A 23,401-nucleotide genomic window follows, 5' to 3' on the forward strand; every position below is an offset into this window, starting at 1 on the left:
CCTGCTAATTTATGTATCCCACTATCCACAGTACATCTGGGTCTAGGAAAGTTTAGTAACCTGTGGACCTGCAGGGTGGTGCTGTGCAAAACTATAGAGGCCCCTTGATCATGCAAATATACCCGCTTGTTTCCACACTGCACAGATGAGCAGCGTGTGCCTCCTTAAGAAAAGACTTTGAGATGTCAGGCTGACTGCACATGCACTGTGTGAAGGTTTGTGGCAGCTTACCCTCCTCACCCTTTGGACAGTTTGGACTCACTGACTATGTCCACAGTGACTCTGTCTTATGTGCACTGTAAGCCTTAAGTTCTTCCTACTGCATCCAGCTTCTGGAGGACTTGCTCTACAGCTGCATCTTGTGTGGGAGACACGACATAGAATTCCAGCTGTATGCCACTTCTGTGCCAACTGCTGTGCACTAACTCCTCCAGTGGGACAGCCATGGGCTCCAACATCCCAAATAAATCCAAATAATTACCAAATTCTCCAGCCAAAATGTCCAGGTAGAAAAGGAAAATTAATGTAGGGGAACCCACACCAACATGTCTGACCTCATGAAGGAGCAAAGGTTGTCAGCAGGAAATCAGCTCAGATGCACCTACCACCACCCAGTGTTAAGATGCAGAAATTAAGAGACATTTCTGTCAGGGATAGTGAACAAGATTCTCTCAGCTTTATTTGCACTGATCTCAGGAGTCAACTTAGAAATAGTATGCAACATACTGATATGTCCCGGTTACTTTTATAAGCACACTTAAAAACATGAGTAGTAAACACATTTTATAGTAAATAAGGCATTTTTTTCACTTGTTGGTCTATAAAAAAAGCGTAACTCATGTCTAGCTCTTCATAAAAAGAATTTGTAATTATTTATAAGACAGTTATAGATTATTTATAAATTTACTCATAGTATAAAATATTCATGTTTTTCCAAGAACTGGGAAAACAAAGTAGGGCTTCTGCAAAGCATGGTAGATTTTTTTAAAATCCCTTTTCACGCAGCACAGACCTTATGCAGTTTTTCATTGCTTCCATTTCCAAATTCATTCATTTCTAGTTTATTGGTTTAACTTATGTATTGATGCAGTACTGCTGTCTCAAGGGGAAAATGGGATTATTTTTCTGTATAATAACATTAAAGCCTACAAGTTGCCACTGGTGCACATCAGAAAAAATGTTCTGGTATATACATACCTTCCTGGAATCACAATTGCTGGAAAGTCTCTCACAGGCTCTGTTGCTGGCCACAAAGGCAATAACACAGTAATGAAGCTTTAGGTCGACTGTATAAATCTTTCGTACAATATTGCAGTCTAATTTACAATATTGCACCAACAATATCCACAATAGCTGACACTGTGAAACACTAAGCAATCTAGTCTACCCTGCAAAAATCTATGCTTATTGAAATGCTCCAAATACAAGTTATTGTTTTAGAAATTAAGATAGTGATGAGCCTCAGAGAACTGATTTTAACTCCGAGGTCTTTGGTACTATTTCTTCTTCTTTTTGGATTAATCATTATTTAAAATGAAAATAAAACCACTGTTTTGTCTGTATTCTATTAATTAAGTCAGGAGAGACTACAAGTCTTTTCACATTTATATTGGTAATGCTGACTTCAATATGTGAGATGGAGACCCCATTAAATGAGAAATAGTAATATGCAAGTTTGTATGAGATGTTGCACACATACCTGCTCTTGAATACAAGCTGAATATTTCCTTTGAAAACCTGAGAAAAAAAGTATCTCTGGCTTATGAACTATTTTCAATAACACAGAATAAAAATTCTGAGACCATTCTTAAGTAGGAAGACCTTTGATTTTGGGACCAGACCTTTACAATCTTGAAACATAGGTGTAGTTAACCAAGTGACAAATCTCACAGTGATAACACAATAGTCAGCATTCCCAGCTATTCTCAAATCCGCAGATATACTGCTAGATAAGGTTTCTCCATCTTCCAAAAGGAAAACGAAAGAGATCTGCTGAAACCAAAGCTTATCCTAGAAATGCTGAAAAAACAATAAACTGAGTAAATTTAAAAATAAAACCTCCATGTAACTATCAGATGGATGGAAAACACCATAATTTTTCAGGTTTTAGGATGAGTCTTTCTCTACAGAGAGTATAAAAAAACCTGAGTAACTTCTGCCTTCTAAGAAACTGAAAAGGTATCTATGTCTTTGAGAATGAATTGGTCTTTTTCTGTGTTTGGAAAACACCACCAGTGATTGAGAGTCTTTCCTGATAGTAATAATAGTAATAATGCATTGTCCTGTACTGAGAAGGGTTATCTGCAATTTCAGAATGGACAACATTTCAGTGGAGTGTATTACTGCTACTCTCTTCCCAGTTAATAAAATGTGAAATACACAATTTCTAAGGTTTTATACTTTTAGGGTACTTAGTGAAAACAGCAGTGTTGTTGGAGATAGCCCTGCAAGATGAGTGCTCTGCTTAGTTTGGCCAAGACTAGGGCAATTTTGTGGTAAATTCCACAAACAACATGAAGGGAAAACTTCTGCCTTGTTGATTTATTGAACTGTCCCTTCTAATGCATGGCACAAAGTTCCCAGCTTCTGGACGTGTGCTAGGAGATAGCAACCCCAGTACTGTAGTCCAGTTTTTCATCAGCATGGTTTTATTTCTGTATTGCCTCCTTTCTGACAATCTCAAGCAAGAAACTTGATGACCTTGGCTTTATAAGGAATGTATTACCTTCAGATTTAGCATCTCACCTCCCAGCCTGACATTCTTGTGAATGAAGTGGCTGAAACAAGAGGCTCCCTGTGGATATATCAGGCAATTCCAGCCCCTTCTTTGCAAACTGTTGTATAATGTGCATGCACAAGCTGAAATAATGCTTTTGCAGAGAATTCCTGACTCTTGCATTTCTAAGGAGATACAGAGATCTAGAATGAAAAATATTTTGATTACCAGTTAAAGAGAAGTCCATCAGCTACCTTTTTCCCAAAGTCAGAGGTTCTGTCTTATTGGCATCACATGCCAATATTTTTCAAATTGGTCACGTGTTACAGTAAAATGAGGCATGGTCAGTTCAGAGTTTTATAGATGGAAAATTGTTAGCAAATGCAGTGTTAATATCTCATCAGGAATAGTCAGTCAATGTCTTCCTACCTGATGAAATTTTTCTACAGACCCTCTGCATTCATTTCCAAATTACTAATATTTAGTGACAAATATGCATCCAGGATTTTTTGTATCAAACCATGTAAAAGTTTCATTCAAATCTGCTCCATGTTTTGCCTGAGAGTTATTGAGATGTAGACTTCTTTGGTATAAGTAGCTAAGCTTTTATTCCGAAATAAATATAATGTCACAAATAATTTAAATGTGATTGGGAACATCATAGAAAACTGAGAATGTGATAATTCCCACTTACCTTCTTTTTCAAATTTTAAGATACTTAAGAAGACATGACTTTTTTTTCCCATGTCTATGGGCTTCCTTTCACACACTGTGGATACCATCATTGCTCATAAATTAATAATCACAAATCTGGAAAAGTTCATAACATTAGGACTCAGATAACGGTAGTCTAGAGAGCTGTCTTTAAAGCCAGAAGTGGTTATATCCTGAAGAAGTATCAACAAAGTATTATTAACTGATTTTAAAATATTATATCTAATTCTAGAAGTGTACTTTCCAATTTTCCCTCAAAACTAAAGAAACAATATATTTTTCCAAACCAAAATTATTTATGGAGAACAATGAAAATTACAAAGAAAAAAATTCTAATTGCTGAAACTCAGGGAGGATTTCCAAAAGGAAAATGAGATGTAGAAATCAAGTTTGTGTTTTAAATCTTTTCTGCTTCACAAGAAAATCTACCAGAATAATGGGAAGAGTTGCATTTCAATCTGCAACTTAATCATATATGTTAAATTAAGGTTCACATGAGCTTTTATTTTAAAAAACTCAAGGCTACAAAGTTTCATTGAAGAGTGGATTTGGAAAGAAGTTGTTTTGTTTTACTAGCCTCAAATTAGAGGATTGTTTTCATGCTGGATATGTTTCCACAGGATCAGGGAAGAGAAGAAATGCCATCTAATTAACAACAGTGAAACACAACAGGAACACTTGCAGAGAACTGTTATATGCCATGCAACTGGTGTGACTATAGCAGTTTAAAAAAAAATAAAAAAAAAAAAAAGTAAAAGAAAATAATGCAAGAGGAATTTTAGAAATGCTTTCAAATGGCCAATACATTGGCCCAAAATGGCAAAAATAGTTCAGCTGTATAGACTAACCATCATTATTTGTATTTTTAGAATTACATAGCTGATCAATATCCAACAGAATACACCGAGACTGAAAAAACTTCCAGTAGACTGAAGGAACCTGCTTTAGGAACAGTTTGACATACATAAAGTGGCTGCATCTATAATGATTATTGAGCATCACTCCAAACTCAGAAAGTTTTTCCCTTTTAGTCTTACTAGAAGGCTGTGAAGACTTCACTCTTCTGATAGCCAGAAATCTTCTGAACTCCATCTAAAACTATTGACGGCCAATGTGCTGTATGTCATGGGGATATTCAGACATATTGTCTTTCACCCTTCCATTTGCTAAGGAAGATGAGACAAACTCATCAAATCTTGTCTCATAAGATGGGGTCTTGATTCCCCATATACTCCTTTTGGCTTTTTCCTCCATTTGTTCCAGTTTGTTCTTTTTGAACATGGGTGACCATAGCTGCAGACAGTAGCTATGGAATTTCATGAGTGGTTTGCACAATGGCACAGATGTGCCCATATTTCCTACTGAAAATGCTTTGCTGTGTGTATTCCAGGGTCATACCTGCCTTCTTCATAGCCTTTCTACACCAAAGACTCGGTTGTCCTGTGATCAGCTGGATCACACTTTCCTTTTTTCTAGTATTTCCTCCTAATAAGTTCCCAGTTTACAGCAGAATTTATTAATCACCAAGTAAATGACTTTGCATCTTGCAGTGTGAACTTTCTCCATTTCTATTACTCAATCCTTAATGTCATCCAGACCCAATCTGACTCATTACTCAGAACACTTCTTAATATTATTTTATTAGCAGATGTCAGTACCAGCTCTACTTCTTGTTTTGCAGTCATTAATAATAATGATAGGATCAGGGTAAGTTCTTCAAGGAACTCCATTAGTACTACAGTTCCGCGTATAACTCTACCCATTATTTAATTATAAACTTTCAAATCTGTGCACTTATATTCACCTTTGCTAACAATTTCATATATGGCATTATAGCAAATACTTTACAAAAGACCACCATCAGCCATCAGGCTTTTAAAGACACCACTGGGGTTTTTTTGTCCATAATTAAATAAAATGGGCCCTACCAGTCAGTTTCCTGAGGAGAATACTACACTGCCAAAGAGGAATGCTGATATAAGATTTCAGCCAGCTGTGGGCTTCCTAGTCAGAGTTCATGTTAGATCTGCTCTGTGATCAGTCTTTTGAGCAAGGAGGACTGAAACAAAAACGGTGAAGGGAAATCTTTATTCAACTACCACAGCAGAACTAAAAATGCTAGAAGTATTGGCTATACAGTGTAGTATAAAGAAAAGCTACACAACAAGAAGCAAGTACTGATAGAAAGTTCAAAAAACTTGATAACATTAAGTTAGCCAGATCATAGAAACTAAGTGATAAAGTATCTCCTTCCAATTCTGCATTAAAATTTTAACTGGTAAGAGTCTCAGCCACCATGTGATTATGTTGGTAAGTATCATAAAGAAAAATATTCTGCACCAAGAATTTCATTTTTATTCATCTTCTGATAGCAATTGTATTACCAAAAAAAAAAACCCCTCTTGTACTAGACATAACTATAAACAACATTTCTTTTGTCACCTAGTCGCAAAGGAAAACCTGGGCAGACTTGTGACTTGAGGTTCTCTGCTGCATGCTCGACTGCAACCAGTTGTATCAGATTACATGTATTGATATAGGAATAAAATCATATTATTTATAAGTTTCTCAGAAAAAAATGGGATTTTATTGCTAATATCTAGAATGGACTTTTAAGGGATGCAATTTTAAGCATGATAAAAATGAATGTAGGTAAACAATGCAAATTTGCCAAACAAAATTCATCTTTAGCTTAAATCCCTTAAAATTAATGGAAGTGCATGTGGGACAGGTTACCCATCAGACTTATAATGCACTCTTCTTAAGCAAAGTTCTTAATTTTCCTTTCTCATTTAACTCCGTTCCCCAAAACTGCTTTTCCACTAAGACCTTTGAAAAAGAACTTAACCACCAAAAGAACTTAATGATTAGGTAGAGCAGCAGTTTAGGGAAGTCCTTAATATTAATAAAAAATCTAATGAGTGAGCTCTGTGAAAATCATCTTGTTCATCACCTTGTCATATTCTACCCTTCTTACTCTCTTTCATTAGCCTGAATTTTATAACTCTGCTTATAGTTTTCTTAACATAAATAAATACCATGCACTTTACTGAAGTTATGTATTAAAAGAGCCACAAACTGACAGTAGATACAGCCATAACAAAGCATGCTGAAAGTCTCTCCAGGAAATACAATGTTTGCTTGTGAAGCGGTTTAGGAGGTGCTTACAATATTTTGCTGTTGTATATAAGAGCTGGGTTTTTTTCTTTTTTAAAGAGCAGTTCACTCATTTTTTGACAGTAATTCAAATCCTTAAAAATTTTTGTGACTATCAAAATTCATTTGATTTGTGAATGTTTCTAGAGGGTCTAACCAGATCTATTGTTCCAGTCTCATAGGCTTACCTTTGGTTCTGTGGACTGAACACCCTCTGAATAGAAGCCTGAGGCAGTCATGTCAAAACTTGTTGTTGCCTGGCCTCATGCAACTTTTCCCAACCCAGATATTAACAGTTTGGGCCACTCTTTTTATTTTTCAGTGAAACATCAATATTTTGTACAGAATGCATATAGTTTTTCTTAGGAAATGCTAGTTTAAAAGGAATTTTTTTTCTTTTGACAAAATAATGCTAATGGAAAATATTCAACTAGTTCTACTGCCTGAGTCCTTTTGAATGTCCCAGTCTCAACTGGTCAAGAAGTGACAACCGTAAAACCTTTTTCAGTCATGTTAACACCAGCCTGGTGTCAGGTTGCCTTTCTCTAAATCCATAAGTCTTTACTGGCAAAGTCTGTGCTTTTGCAGAGGGCTCCCATCTACTTATACCACAAGTATTGAAAATGAAGATGTCCCTCCTCTGGTTCAGTACTAGTTCAGCTTGCTCGGGACAAATGTCCCCAGTGTGAGGTCTGCAAATCAAGGAATATGCCGCAAAATTTGGAGATAATTCAGGGAAAAACTGTGAGACTGACTAGAATTGGAAAACAAGTATTGCATTGACTCGTAAAAGAATATGTTTGTTTTATCAAAGAGAAGGTTAAAGGGCTATCCAGAGGCAACCTTAAAATGCATTTAATACAGCAACAAAAATATCAAAGGGGGGATTTTAAAACAGCAAGCAAAGCTACTGGAAGACCCAATGACTGAAAACTGACACTATGCAAAATCTAGATTACAAGCAAGCTACAAAGTCATGTCTCTGAACATGTTAGGAAGAATTGTGGTAGCTTCTCCATGCTTTCAAACCAAGATTTTATCTTTTAAAAAATTCATGGTCTGTTTCAACCATAATTATTGTATTTAAAACAGAAGACAATTCTAGAAAATCCTGGTTTATGCAGTGGAACCAACAAGATGACTACATGTGTCCCTTCTGTCCTTAAAATCTATGATTTTCCAAATGCCATTTTCTCTAACATAACACTGTACAGTCACAATGCAGTAATTTCAGTCTGATTTTTTTTTTCTGTCTTTTGTTATGTTTTGTTTCCTTTGCTGGCTTTGCAATTTTTTGTTCCTTTTCTTTTTTGTTTGGGTTTTTTTGTTTGTTTCTTCCTTTTACTCCAGGAATTGGTCAAGGGGTTCCAGTGGTGGCCCTCATTGTGGAAGGAGGTCCCAATGTTATCTCCATTGTTCTGGAGTACCTGCGAGACACTCCTCCTGTTCCTGTTGTGATATGTGATGGCAGTGGCCGGGCATCTGACATCCTTGCCTTTGGTCACAAATACTCTGAAGAAGGAGGGTAAGTCATTTCCTAGTGTGTGTTCTTTCTCCATCCACAGGTTCAATTTGGTGGTAAGAGAGAGACCAGGAAATTATTAGCAATACACTGCAAAAGCAATACTTTCCTCACATGACTGTTTCCATTATCGATACAGGTGAAATATTGAAGACATCCAGAACACAAAAAAGGGAAGAGTTAAAGCAACACTAAGGAAAATCTACAGAATAAAACAGTGGCGTAGAAACTGTATCATATGGTTACTTGGCATGACATGTTAATACCTTGACAAATACAATGTATGATATCTTGCAGTTGCAGGTCAAGGGATTCAGTCAAAGGGCATGGGTTATTATTTTCACTGGCTTAGGTATGCTATGTCATTATAATATAGTGTACTGCTGTCTTCAGGTTTCATTTAGCCCCATATGTTCATATAAGCTTGTTTGTATTCACCTTTCCTATTGGGCATGATTCTGCACACATATATTCACACATGACTGCTGGTGCACTGATCTGTTTGCGCTGTCCCACCTTTCTCTGCAGACTCAGGGTGAGGCAAGGATAGTATTTAACTTTTATTATAGAACATTCAAGTGTGTTTTTGTTGATTCAGGCTGTAAGCATGCTTTGCAAGTTCCAAAGCACTTATTATTACTGAATGCCCAAATCTTTAATGTTCTTTGTTCTTCTTTACCCCGAAAAGATATGTAAACAACCATAGAATCACAGAACAGTTGAGGTTGGAAGGGACTTCTAGAAATCATCTGGTCCAACACCCCTGTTCAAGCAGGGCCACCTACAGCCGGTTGCCCAGGATCACGTCCAGATGGCTTTTTAATATCTCCAAGGATGGAAACTCTACAAGCTCTCTGGGCAAACTTTACCAGTGCTCAGTTACCTACGCAGTAAAAAAGTATTTCCTGATGTTCAGAGGGAACCTTCTGTGTTTCAGCTTGTGCCCACTGCCTCTAGTCCTGCCATTGGACACCACTGAAGAGAGTCTGGCCCCACCTTCTTTACACCCTTCCTTCAGATATTTATATACATTGATGAGAACCTCTCTGAGACTTCTCTGCTCCAGGCTGAACAGTCCCAGCTCCCTCAGCCTTTCCTCATACGTTAGGTGATCCAGTCCCTTCAACATCTTAGTGGCCCATCCCTGAATGCTCTCCAGTATGTCCATGTTTCTTTTGTACTGGGGAACCCAGAACTGGACACAGGGCTCCAGGTGTGACCTCCCCAGTGCTGAGGAGAGAAGGATCACCTGCCTCAACCTTCTGGCAGCGCTCTTCCTAATGCAGCCCAGGATAGCATTAGTCTTTGTTGTTGCAGTGGCACATTGCTGGCTCATGTTCAACCTGGTGTCCACCAGGACCCCAGGTCCTTTTCTGCCAAGCATCTTTCCTGCTGGGAAGCTCTTAGCATGTACTGATACATGGGGTTGTTCCTCCCCAGGTGCAGGACTTTGCATTTCCCCTTGTTGAACTTCACAAAGTTCCTGTGAGCCCATTGCTCCAGCCTGTCAAGGTCCATCTGCCAAGGTCCATCTGCCAGAGGGCAGCACAACCCTCTGGCATATCAGCCACTCCTCCCAGTTTTATATCATCAGCAAACTTGCAGAGGGTACACTCAGCCCCATCTTCCAGATCATTAATGAGGATGTTGAGCAGGATTGGATCCAGGATTGGTCCCTGGAATACACCACTAGTTGCTGGCCTCCAACTAGACTTCATACCACTAATCACAACCCTCTGGGTCCAGCCATTCATCCAGTTTTCAATTCACCTCACTGTCTGCTCCTCCAGCCCATACTTCAACACCTTCTGTGAGGATCTTATGGGAGACAGTGTCAAAGGCCTCACTGAAGTCTACCTAGAAAATACCCACTGCTTGCTCCTCATCTACCAAACCTGTTATTTCATCACAGACAGTGATCAGTTTACCACGGACGACTTTTCCTTGGTGAATCCACGATGATAACTCCTGATCATCTTCATGTGCCTGGATATCGTCTCCTGGATTAGCTGCTCCATCACCTCCCCAGGGATCAAAGGGTGGCTGACCAGCCTGCAGTTCCCTGGGTCCTCCTTCTTGCTCTTCTTGAAGATCCTGTGACCACTGTTTTTCTCTAGTCCTCATGCAGTTCTTCCAATTGTCATGATTGTTTAAAAATTATGGGGTGGCCTGGCAATGATACCACCCAGCTCCCTCAGCATTTGTGAGTCCATCCCATCATGGCCCATGGACTTATGTATGTCTGGTTTGTTTCAGTATTCCTTGACCTGATCCTCTTCCACCAAGGGTATGACTTCCTTCCTCCAGAATGTCCCCCCTGGTCTCTGGGGCCTGGAATTGAAGAAGGCACTCAGTTCTTTGGCCTTTTCCATGTCCTGTGTCACCAGGTCCTCTGCCCCATTTGTTGAGCCTCAGAGGAGGTGATACTTGAATATTGACCAGCTTTCTCGGGCCCCTCTTCCCTCTGGGTCTTACCCTGTAGGCTTCATCCAGGCACCAAGCAGATCCCCAAAGAAGCTAAAGTCTGCTCTCCTGGACTTCAGGGCTGTGATCTTGCTTTTTGCCTTCTCCCTCCTCTCAGAATCTTGAACTCCACCATCTCACGGTCACTGCAGCCAAGGCTGCCTTTGACCTTCACATCCCCATTGAGTCCCTCTTTGTTGGTGCATATGAGGTCCAGCAGAGCACCTCTCATTGGCTGCTCTGTCACTTGGGTCAGGAAGTTCTTGTCAATGCACTCCAGGAACCTCCAGGACCGCTTATAGCCTGCTGTGTTGTCCCTCCAGCAGATACATCAGTGGTGTTGATTCTCCATAAGGATGAGGGCCTGTGAATATGAGGCTGCTCCTAGCTGTCTGTAGAGGGCCTCATCCACTTGTTCTTCCTGGTCATGCAGCCTACAGCAGACACCTAGTACAAAGTCACCCTTACCTGTCTTCTCTTTAAGCCTAACTCATAAACTCTCAGTTGGCTCATCATCCATCCCCAGGCAGAGCTCCATGCACTCCAGCTGTTCTCACACAAAGGGCAACTCCAACTCCTCATCTTCCCAGCCTGTCTTTCCTAAGAGCTTGTATCCCACTATTGCAACACCTCCAGTCATGGGAGCCACCCACCATATCTCTGTGATCCCAACAAGAGTGTAGCCCTACAACTGCACAAAGATCTAATTCATTATGTTTATTTCCCATACTGTGCACATTAGTATACAGGCACTTTACAGAGGCACCCCACCATACTGATTTCCCAGAAAGGGCTTTTGGGATTTCTCCACAACGGTGCCCTGTAAACACTTTCTTGCTTACATAAAAATGGTGGAGGTGAAACCGCTTAAGCCCCTTTTTGTTGATTTTGTGATACCTTCCCATCATGTCACTCCCGGCTCTTTGCTCATCAACCCTGTGTATCACACTCTCACAGGGCTGCTGGTGACTCTTCCTCCCTCCCACAGCATTCCTATTTTAAAGGCTTTCTTACCAGGTCAGCCATTTCAGCAAAGGTAATTTTGCCCTGCTTAGCGAGGTTGATCCCATCTCTCACAAGCAGACAGTGATCTGCAAACATAGTCCCATATCCATAGTATGCTGTCACCAACACCAGCTCTTCAGCCAGCTACTGACCTGTATTATCAGTGTCCTTCTCCCCACACCCTTTCCTCTGACTAGCAAGATTGAGGTGAGAACACCACCTGGGCTCCCATGCCCATGACTTCTGCTCCCAGAGCTCTGTAGTCACTTTTGATACTCTCCAGGTTTCCCTTCACAGTATCACTGGTAACCATGTGAAAGAACAGCAGGCAGTAGTAGTCAGATGGTCAGACAAGCTTTGGCAGTCCCTCCACAACATCCTGGTTCTGGGCCCCAGCAGGCAGCAAACCTCTCTAGTTGATAGGTCAGGTCAAGAGATGAATGCTTCTGCCCCTTGCTTCAAAGGGTTGCCCATTATAATCACTCACTGCTTCTTCCTGGTGATCTTGCATGGGTTAGGGTCAGGTGATGTAGATTCTTTCCTTCAAGGCACATGTGGCTCCTCTTCAACTTGGAGAGTAGTAAATCTATTTTGTAGTTGTAAGCTGTTAGGTGGGGCAGGAGCCTTACTCTTGGTGTCAGCAGTCACCAGCTTTCATCCTTTGCCTTCTCCAGGGGTTACACTTACCTAAATAAGACCTCTATTGCAGTTGAGGTCCAAGGTTCTTCAAGCTGTTGCATCTCAGAGAAGATCCTATCTCCTTTCCATCTTCTCTGATGCTGTGTAACCCCCTCACTTCCTTCCATAACTCCTATGTTTGGTGGCATAGCTCCTCCAAGACAGCAGACCTACAGGAAAGAAGGCCATATCTCTTGGCATCAAAGATAAACCCTTCAGCTTGGGACTTGGAGAACTGCATCCACCACCCAGAGCTCCATCTGCATCCAAGCTTCTGCTCTGGCAGGAGCAGCTACTCCAGCACCTGCCACAAAAATTACCCTATGGCATGTCACCACCATACCCAAGACTTTTTACACTGGAAAAAGTTCAGCTGAGGCCACCTTCTTTACACCCTCTTGCACAAGCTGCTGCATCTGTTGGCTGTACTCTTGGCCTGTTTCTTGTACACGCCTCTCTCATGCACCCGCTAATGGGTGCTTGACCCTCCCTAATAAGGGGTCGGTTGCAAATAAGGTTACAGGCACCCTGGGTTAAGGGCTGTTCATCATGCTCCTTAGTAAATGCTGGAGCTTTCTCAGGCCCATAACCTGGCTGCCCTTACCTCATCCTCAGGCACCCTCAGAAGGTTTCCAGGTGTTCTCAATGATCGTGGACCTTGTCCACAGAAGCTCCCAAGCAGAACCCATAGTCTGCTGCTCAGAGTAGGAAATAACAAATAAGGGAGGATTTAATAATTTGAGAACAAAACGTAAAAGTGGAACCAAAACCCCCTCAGAGTCTTATAACTAAGAGCTATTTCATGCTGTTTGTCTAAGTAGCTGCAGTAATCTTCCGATCAGGATTCACTGGGAAGGGACTCTTTTGTGTGTGTTAGAATATGTGAAGATAAAATATAAATCTATCAACTTGGAGCTCTAGAACAAGCACTATTATGTTTTTTTTAAATAAATGTAATCATGAACTTGCTCAGCCTAAAACTCCTACTGGGGATAAGATAGTTTTCCACAAATACTTAAATCCAGTTTATATTCAGGTTCATACATAGTCCAGTGCTGCATCTGGGATAGATCTGAATGTGCCAGGTTTCATCTGAATCTTTGAGAAGTTGTTTCTCTGGTTTTGGTGATCTCACTGTTAACACATTTAACATAACCATACTCAAACATGGTTTATCCCTTTGTTTGCTATGTACCTATACAGATTCCATCTATTTTGTCTGTGTTTTGATGACATAATGAAAAAGAATACAGCAGAAGAGAATGAATGCAATTTATTTCAATATATAAAGGGGGCTTATAAGAAAGATAAAGAGAGACTTTTTACAAGGGCCTGTAGTGACAGGACAAAGGGCAATGGTTTTAAATTGAAAGAGGGTAGCTTTGGTTGGGCATAAGGAAGAAATTCTTCATGATAAGGGTGGTAAGACACTGGAACAGGTTGTCCAGAGAAGCTGTGGATGCCCCATCCCTGGAAGTGTTCAGTGCCAAGTTGGACAGGATTTTGAGCAACTTGACCTTGTGAAAGATGTCCCTGCCCACGGCAAGGGGTTGGACTAGGTGATCTTTAAAGCTCCTTTCCAACCCAAACCATTCTATGATTCCATGATTCTATTTCATCATCACAAACTCCTGCATGTAAGAAAGGCAAGTGATAGAATCACTAGAGGCAGAACAAGCAAGTCATTTCTTGCCTGCAATGCTCAAGTGTGGCTTTGTGAAATCTGTTACTCTCCCTTACTACGGGTCTTCTTTCTGTGGTGGTGCCATTCCAGGTGGTGCCTGCAATATTATCGAATAGCATAATTTTTTTTTCCGGATTTTTTTTTTCCTGTTCACCTTGCACTAAATAGAATGCACAAACTGTGAAATTTGTAAAGCTAGCTAGTGGGAATTTCTGTTTGTTCACCCTGCTTCAGAAAACATCAGTCTAAAATGCAATGATATTTTTAAGAATACCACAAGTGAAACAACAATATTATTTATATTCATAAAAATATGTTAGCCAAATACATTAGACTTCAGATACAAATTGGGTACTTTTCACCCTCTGTAACCTACTTTTGAATAGTACTTAGCAATATGAGGAGAATACTGAACAATTGGCACATTAACAGTTCAGCTACTAGCTTTTTCTTCTGGATGGAATCTAAGTAGGTTATAAAGAACTGTGTCTATTAGACTTTAAATCAATGTAGCACATCCAAATTGCATGCAGAATTTAATTCTGTAGTCCACTGTGCAATCAGACTATAAAGTTAAAAACCTATTTTAATTCTGGCTGCTGGCTGTGGATCAGGGTCTTCGCCAAGACACAGCATATCTTCCAACTGCTATGCACTGGATATCTGATCTAAATAATTCAAAAACCACATCATTCATGGCAGCAACAGACTCAGCACTTGCATGTTGGTATTATCAAGCTGTTTCTTCAGTGTCTTAAATTCTCACTCGTTGCAGACTGATATGGATTCATTTTCTACATATAAGGATGTGTGGATGTGTGTACTAAGCACTGATGTGATTTTTTAAGTTTATTTGGAAGTTTGTTTCCAGGGGGAAAAGAACTATATTTGGAGGTGAATGAGGACAAAATATAGCTCTCTGCTTGCGATTTGATCAGTGTGGTGCCAATCCATCCTCTCAGAGACATCCTTAAGAATGTTGGACAATTGCATATCTGCCCAACAGGTCCTTTTGTACTGGGTTTCACAGAATTGTGATGTGCCTGCCTTCCCTCGTCATTATTTATTCTTCCTAACTGATTTCACATAGTAGAAAAAGGAATGATTTTTTTATATTAATCAAAGTGCAGTACCCCTTTGCAATGTCAATGTATGTGCATCCTTGAAAAGACAAGAGACAAGAAGCTTGAATCTTCCTTATTTTAAGGCCTGATTATAGGCTTTCCTCATGAAAGGAAAGTCCATACCTGGACTTGTGCAAAGCATTTGACACTGTCCCACATGACATCCTTGTCTCTAAACTGGAGAGACATGGATTTTACAGATGGACCACTCAGTGGATAAGGTATTGGCTGGATGGTCCACACTCAAAGAGTTGTGCTCAACAGCTCGATGTTCAAGTGGAAACCAGTGACAAGTGTCATTCCTCAGGGGCCAGTATTGGGACCAGCACTGTTTAACATCTTTGTTGATGACATGGACAGTGGGACTGAGTGCACCCTCAGCAAGTTTGCCAACGACACCCAGCTGTGTGGTGCGGTTGACACGCTGGAGAGAAGGGATGCCATCCAGAGGGACCTTGACAGGCTCGAGAGGTGGGCCTGTGAGAACCTCATGAAGTTCAACAAGGCCAAGTGCAAGGTCCTGCACATGGGTCAGGGCAATCCCAAGCACAAACACAGACTGGGTGGAGAATGGATTGAGAGCAGCCCTGAGGAGAAGGATTTGTGGGTGTTGGTTGTTGAGAAGCTCAACATGATCCAGCAATGTGCGCTTGCAGCCCAGAAGGCCAACCATATCCTGCGCTGCATCAAAAGAAGCATGGCCAGCACATCGAAAGAGGTGATTCTGCCCTTCTACTCTGCTCTTCTGAGACCCCACTGGAATACTGCATTCAGCTTTGGGACCCCCAACATAAGAAGGACATGGACCTGTTGGAGCAAGTCCAGAGGAGGGTCATGAAGATGATCAGAGGGCTGGAGCACCTCTCCTATGAGGACAGGCTGAGACAGTTGGGGTTATTCAGCCTGCAGAAGAGAAGACACCAAGGAGACCTTATAGCAGCTTTCCAATACCTAAAGGAGGCCTACAAGAAATCTGGAGAGGGACTTCTTACAAGGGCCTGTAGTGGTAGGACAAGGGGTGATGGCTTTAAACTGAAAGAGGGTAGGTTTATATTAGGTGTAAGCAAGAAGTTATTCACTGTGAGTGTGGTGAGACACGGGGACAGGCTGCCCACAGAGGTTGTGGATGCTCCATCCCTGGAAGTATTCAAGGCCCAGTTGGATGGGGAAGGTCAGAAGGAATGGTGAAGCATACCTTGAAGTAAAGATGTCATTGGAGGTAAATCATTTTTGAGGCTTCAGTATCTCAACTGTCTCATTGAAGTTCCAGGGGGAAGGCAAGGCAGATGTGCAGCTTCCCACTGAGTTGAGGTTTCAGCATTATGAGTATCAGATATGCAGGATTAATGCAGGTAGTTTTTTTTAAGTTTGCCATAACTTTAATATAGGGACTACATATTACCTTGGTCTGAAAAGTTTTGAACAGAGTGTTAAGAATGTACAAGGTGCCTACCTTTCGCTACAAGCAAATAAATTCTCAGTAGTAAGCTGAGTGAGTTCCCGGTACCTTTTATGTCTTAATGACAAACAGGCTATGTACACAGGATAACCTAAATGAGAAGGTGGTTTAAATATAACCTTCCCTATGTGGTAAACTGGAAGAATTATTTGGCTGTGCATCACTGTTGGCCCTAATTTAAAGGTCAGGTTCTCCAGGCTCTGAAACACTTAATTGCTCATTTACTTTAAAAGTTGAAAATGTGTTGAACAGCATTAAGGGGTAAGAATATGAGATCAATCATAAACACCCAAATCTAGTCCCTACTAAGCCCTAAGTGAATATCCTAGTTGTTAATAACTCCCCTCCACATAAAGCCAGAGTATTTTTGACTGTATAATCAAGGATGCCTTCTCATTTCATTGTCTTGCATAAAAGCACAAACTGGAAGTAAAACAGCTGTAAAGTGCAACTATTTATAGGATCATTCAGTAGTTTTTAATCCTCAGAGATTTTTTTTAATTAAATGCTGAATTTAAAATGAGAAAAATGAAACACTAGGTTAAAACTATGTCACTTTTTAGACAAATATTTCCTTACAGAATGGGAAATTACTTGCAATATTTGAATGCAGTCTCCAAGCTGAGTTTATTATAGCATATTAACTACTCCATCAGTTCTAGTCCTGCAAGCATGAGACCCTTAAGGAATTCAATTCAATGCCATAAAAATTTACTTCTTGTCTTGTGTTCACAAGGAAACATAAAACATTCTTTGTGCATTAAATGACCATCCTCATATACGAATCATTAAAGATTGCCGTTGGATTGATCTGTCTCTGCATCCACTGTGGCATAGATTTTAGGCTTCATAACTGAAGTATATTACTTAAATTGCTTTTTTTCTAATAGGGAAAGTATAGGGATTTTTTACTTTGAGCAAAAGGGATCGTAATGTAGGTATGATGTGGGTCTTTTGATCATGGTTACTATCACATCTGAATTATTTTGTAAGATTGTTTTCAGATTGCATATTTTGACATCATTACTTTTCTCTTGTAACAATGTACTTTGGAAATCAAAAGCTGGATAGAAGGTCATTTCTTTGTTGAAATACAATCATCTCTCTTTTGGTGATGGGACAACCATTTAATAAACATAGTCAGGGAAAAATGGTGTAGAAGAAAAACCACCAGTGAAGAGCTGCAAGTAAAGCTGATTTCTCATAAAAGCATCCAGAAATCACCCCTGTTTGAATAGAACAAAGGAATAATTACATTTATTTTCTTTCTTTTCTCATAACAATTCTATGCAAAATGTGTGGATTTTAAAAGTACAAGAAATTCAGTCAGTCCCACCGAATTGCACAACTGTGTCTTATTTGTAATTCCAACAGAAGAAAATACCAGCAGAGCCTGTGGTCATGTTTCTTACATATGGTGTGATTGTCTCAAGTGCAAATCATAATTAAAACATAAAATCCCCTAAGCTTCCCATAAAGGAGGGCAAGGAATAGTTTTCACATCACACTGGTATTTTATGGTTATATTTTCTTCATCCTGAATAAAAAGAATATTTTAAAAAAACAAGAATTCACAAATTAAAAGTTAGAAATAGATTATGTGCAGTTCATTGGAGTGTTTCATTTAGAGAATTTCAAAGCATTTCTATGTTTAAAAAAATCTATATTGAATCTGCATTTTGAAATTGGGTTAGAGCATAATATTTGTAAATCTCAAGTACATCATACAACACCAGTACTAAAAATCTCTGGAGAAAAAAAGATGAAATAATTTAGGGAACTGGCTATGGGCCAGTTCTTTCAAATACTCTCCAATGTTCACTACAAAATCATAGACCATGAGTTTGAAAGACTGTAATGTTATTAAGTGGAATGTCTATTATCTCCTCAAATATTAGGCATGACTTCAAAAAAAATTTCTTTCTGAGGAGCAAGGGTGCCAAACCACTGTAATCTTTCTCTTCTGCATTGGCCAAAGCAATGAAGGGAGTTCTGCTTTGCTGTTTAATCTTCCAGCATATCTTGGACAGAAATAGAATGTCACTTTATTTACTTTGTCAATTCAGTGTTTTTAAGTGGCCTCTCCTGATGGATACAAGACATCTTTCTCCCTTTTTGCCATGGTAAGGCCATACAGGTCAGTTCTGATAATCTGGTGCATCAAAACTAATGTTGGCATCTTCTTAAAAAAAAAAAAAATTTACTTTTAGCAACAACTATGAGTAGATTTGTTTTCTGAAACTAAATGTAGATGTATATAGTTCAACTTTAGATGCCAGATTTTGGACGGTAGGTATCTAAATTCCATCAGCAATCCAGCTCCTCTGGAGGAAAAAAAAGTTGGATACCTGGACTAGTAGGAAAACAAGCTTATCTCATTTAGGGAATGAAAGAACAGATTTGAACTATGTGAGGAATTGTCATTTTGTTAAATTGTCATTTTGTAGGACATTTCCTTTAGGCAGGAGCGAGTTACCTGCTGTTTTGCTTCCATGGCAAATTAAGTGGAAGTCAGGGAATCATGCTATCAAAATGCCCCAAACAGGACTTTATTGGTATGTTGCAAAATATTTTCTGAACTGAAGCCTAGCAGAAAGATTATAAAAATACTATCTTCATCTGGCACTATTCAGTTTTCATAGGGTGGGAGTATGCTGCCTTTGAAGGAAGTCATAATCACAAAGTTTCAGTCTGGTAAAGTGGGCAGTTTTATGCCTATGGAGGTTCATTCATATGAGGTTCATGATTCATGACAGAGGCTGCTGAATATACTGTTCCCAAGTTAGTGGCCAAGAATCTCCTGTGTTCTAGGTTACAACTCTAATCACAACACTCAAGGAGCCATCTCTTTTCCCCAAAATCTAAAATTAGGAATCTGTGATTTCAAAAAATGTGTGCTAAAATTGTATGTGTAACAAATGCGTTTGTCTTTGCATAGTGGATAAATCATCATTCCACCTGCAAGTCCCAGTTATTTTGCTCACAATAGTCTGTGAAGTTACTTGTTTTACATGCATTGGATTTGGGGTATGCATCATAGATTTAGCCTTTAATTGCCTGGCACAGTCTGTATTTGTCCCAGCTGGGTTACAGAATTGGGAACTTTGATTTGATACCTTGTAACATTTATAGATTCCTAAAGAGTAAATCTCTATGTCTTGATAGGACTGATTTCAGTTCACACAAAGCTTAACTCAGCTATGATTACTTTATAAGGGAGCTTGCTATTACTGTTTCTATTTCTGATTACAATCACTTCAAGTTTTTAATCTCACAAAGACATTGAACAGGCTTGCTGTAGAATTGCAGACCAATGAGATGTTAAAAAAAAGTACTTAGACTAGAAAACTGCATAAATCAAATGACGACAACAGGAAGTTTCTGAACAGTGGTGCTTCAACATATGTATACCCCTGTAGTTAGGGAACCACTTCTTGATACTTAAAAAAAAAAAAAAAACAACAAAACCTCCATATCTTTCACATGGAGTGTGCTTTACATGCTGTTTGAACTTATGATATGATATGGTTTCTGATAGCTTTAATTCAGGAAAGGAAAGTGATGGCTGCTTACAAAGCCTCAGGACTTAACTCTGCTTTCACTCAATGCTTACAAAAGCAAATTTCTTATGCTTTCTGTGTGTGTTAGCCTGAGAGAGAGCCAATTTCTGAAATGAAATTTCAGGTTTGGATACTGCAGGGTTTTTAAGGAAAATTAAATTATGGTGAGAAAACAGGATGGTTTTCATCCCAGGATCTTTGGAAATATTTTCTGAAGTTCTGTAATTTCAGATTCATCCAATTCCATGTATTTTTTCATAAACTTCATATACTTTTCGTACTTTTTCATGCACTTCACTTTCATGTACCGTTTCCAAAGGAAATTAGAGCTTTATTTAAATCTTAGATTCTCCAGTTGATGTTTTTAGGAAACTTGTTCTTAGTGATTAACCCCTTTTTTCATTCTTAGTTTGAAGGGTGGAAAATTGCATAGTTCTGAACCACTTATATTTACGGCGATGGCACCATTTTGTTAAGAACAGCCTTCTTGATTAAATCAAACTTCCAACTGATATTTTTTTAAAGACCCTAAAAAACGGGCTTCAGAATTTCTATCATATATGATCTACTAATCTGTAACTCAAAGTATGTTGGTGCTCTTCAGGGTGTCAGCCTTTCCAAGTTGATTCTCTTTACCATGGAGTGAATCTACATTTCTACCTGTGCTCTGACACTTTGTTTCATGTTCCCATGTGCTTGCACCATCCTTGCTTCTATACAGGAGGTCAGGTTATTTTTCTTATAATCCTCTGCTGTCAGCTCTCATCGCTGCCCACCAAGAGGGCTGGAGGTTTTAACTCATCGTATGTTGCCTTTTTGTGAGGGAAGCAGGTCACAATGCAGGGAAGGAGTCCTTACACAGTGAGTGACCAGTAAGTGCAGTGTTGTCACCTCTCCAGTATCCCAGGAAAAAGCACGTCTGGGGCCATACTGCTCCTTGATGAAAAGAGGAAGTGCAGAGGTAGACTCTCCATTCAAGAGGAATCTGTATTAAAGTAGAAGACAACAGGAGGAGCCGGGCAGAGAAAGAACAGAGATTCACAGTGTGGTCTAAAACCCCACGTAAACTTATTTTAATCCAAACACATTGACATATGCCTTACAAGCTTCTTTGTGAAGTGGAAGTCCTACACAACAGGGATATTTACAATCAAAGTCAAATTTACAGAGTAGAGAACATATGCACTCCATATGTCAGGCCTTCTATATTCTCCTATGCACCTCTATACTTCTTTCCCATTCCCATTCATTGTCTCTTCTAAAGACATGTTTGCTGTAGGTATAAAGACTAGATAGTTACATTGTATTTGAAATTCAATTGCATAATGAATATCCTGCAGTCTCATTTGGGCTTCCTTACTGCAGAGAAGTACAGGCAACTTTTAACAATAGTGTGAAATAAACAGGGGTTTGGTCATTGTTCTCCCAAAGCAGCTGCCATAAGCTAACAATGACTTAGATACTGTGCTACTTCTGATAATTCTTTGCAGTTGCTGCAGGGCTAAATCTTGTTTATCTTCTGTCATAAAATATGAGTCATGAAGATTCTCTGATTTTCATTCCCCAAATGATCAACAATGACTTATCCTGTAAAACATTCTGACTCAGCTATTTTAAAACAGTGTTACAATTTTTAAGTAAGAAAACTGCTATAGTGTAGAAGCTTTCATACATCAAAAGATACATGTTCTAAATTAGACCCCACTGTTTTGTAAGACATTAAGAACAGCAATGTTTCATCCAGAACAGTCCTGAGGAATAGGCTTTTTGATATCAAGGGGGAAGGTTCAGGTACTAATATTCCATGTAATATTACTATTTATTTCTGCTGTTGGGCCACTTTTTGCAAGTGCTAACATTAACGCAGAGGAGGAATATTAAAATGGTTACTATTTAAACTCCTGGAAGATCAGTATGAACAAAAGCAAAATGGTTTCTTCGGGTGGCCTTAGAAACAGAGAAATTTTTTTGTTTGTTTTATTGCCTGGTCCTGTGCAGCATCAATAAGGTGAGTTGAAACTGTTGGGATATTCTAGCTAAAATCAAAAAAACCTGACAACACAAATGCTCCCAGTTACATAAAATGAACCATGAGTTAAATTCTGCTAACTCACTGATAGGAAGAGGCCTTCATTTCACCTAGAAGTGTGGGTCTCCCTCAAATCCAGACTGCCAATGCACTTCTTGTTTTTGTTAGGAAATCCCACAGACCTGATGGTTTGAATGACCTTCTGTCATGCAGTATGTGGGAACTGAAATAAAAACTTTGGAGATGAGGGACCCCAACATGATCAATGTGTTTTTCTAGAACGGTGTTTTCCAGTTTGTCTGTGATGGTTTCAGCAATTCATGTCCTTCAAACCTGTCCAAAACAACCTGCAGCGATTTGTTGTCTAGCTCATTTGTTTGACCCTTGGCTGAAGTTGCAACGTTCCCTCAAGTCTGTTTTTCTACTTTATTGTTTCTTTTTGAATTTCAGACTTATCAATGAGTCTTTGAGGGACCAGTTGCTGGTTACCATACAGAAGACTTTCACATACACCCGAACCCAGGCACAGCACCTCTTCATTATCCTCATGGAGTGCATGAAGAAGAAGGAGCTGGTATGTTCACACTTTCATTAGAGACAAAGAGAGAGCTCAATGTGTTGTTTTGATCAAGTCTTTCAGGTCCCTGTTGAATGATTTCACAAATCTGATCACTGTGATCCAGACTCTAAAAGGATATTGTATCATGGTGACTTTTGTTTGCTTTAATCTGTATTTTCTCATTTAAAGTGATTAATCCAACAGAATTGTTCCCTTTGTAAATTCCTCTACATTTCCTTTGACAGGACAAAATCCAGCTAGTAGAGTATGGATATTACTACTTTTCAGTCATCCTCAGGCATATCATGATTAAAATTCTACCTCATTCAACTACAGAAAACCTCAGAAGGAAGTGTAATTGTTTATCTGTCACTTGGATCGTATTTTAAAGATGCTGTAGAGTTGCACAAGGATCACTAGGACTATTATTTTATTGTGAAGATGTGTGACAGGAAAAGAAAACAGCTTGTCCCCAAGGCTTCTATTCTGCAGTGGCAATGCTGTCCCTTTAACAGATACTTATACTTGATTGAAGAACACAAGATTGTTCAACAGTTTCTTGGAGCTCCATGAGGCTGCTTTTGCAGAAGCATTTTTGAAGCGAAATCACATTGTAAAAAACAGGATTCAATTCCAGGGATTTTTCTTTCTTAAAAACTGACGGAATAGACATGCTTCCATTTTGTAACTTAATCTTTCTTCTAAGCTTTGTTTTTTGTTCATCTCGCAGCT

At 39.4% G+C, this 23,401-nt stretch overlaps 1 protein-coding gene across 1 annotated transcript in view; it reads left to right on the forward strand.

Moving 5' to 3' along the window:
• Positions 1-23,401, forward strand: part of TRPM3 (transient receptor potential cation channel subfamily M member 3) — a 276,643-nt gene that overhangs the window by 170,102 nt on the left and 83,140 nt on the right. Inside the window, exons 7-8 of the mRNA XM_075021635.1 lie at positions 7,937-8,111; positions 22,561-22,684. Coding sequence (XP_074877736.1) covers positions 7,937-8,111; positions 22,561-22,684 — 299 coding nt within the window. The remainder of the gene's footprint in view (positions 1-7,936; positions 8,112-22,560; positions 22,685-23,401) is intronic.

This window comes from Buteo buteo, chromosome Z (genome assembly GCF_964188355.1).
Source record: "Buteo buteo chromosome Z, bButBut1.hap1.1, whole genome shotgun sequence".
Lineage (NCBI taxonomy): Eukaryota > Metazoa > Chordata > Aves > Accipitriformes > Accipitridae > Buteo > Buteo buteo.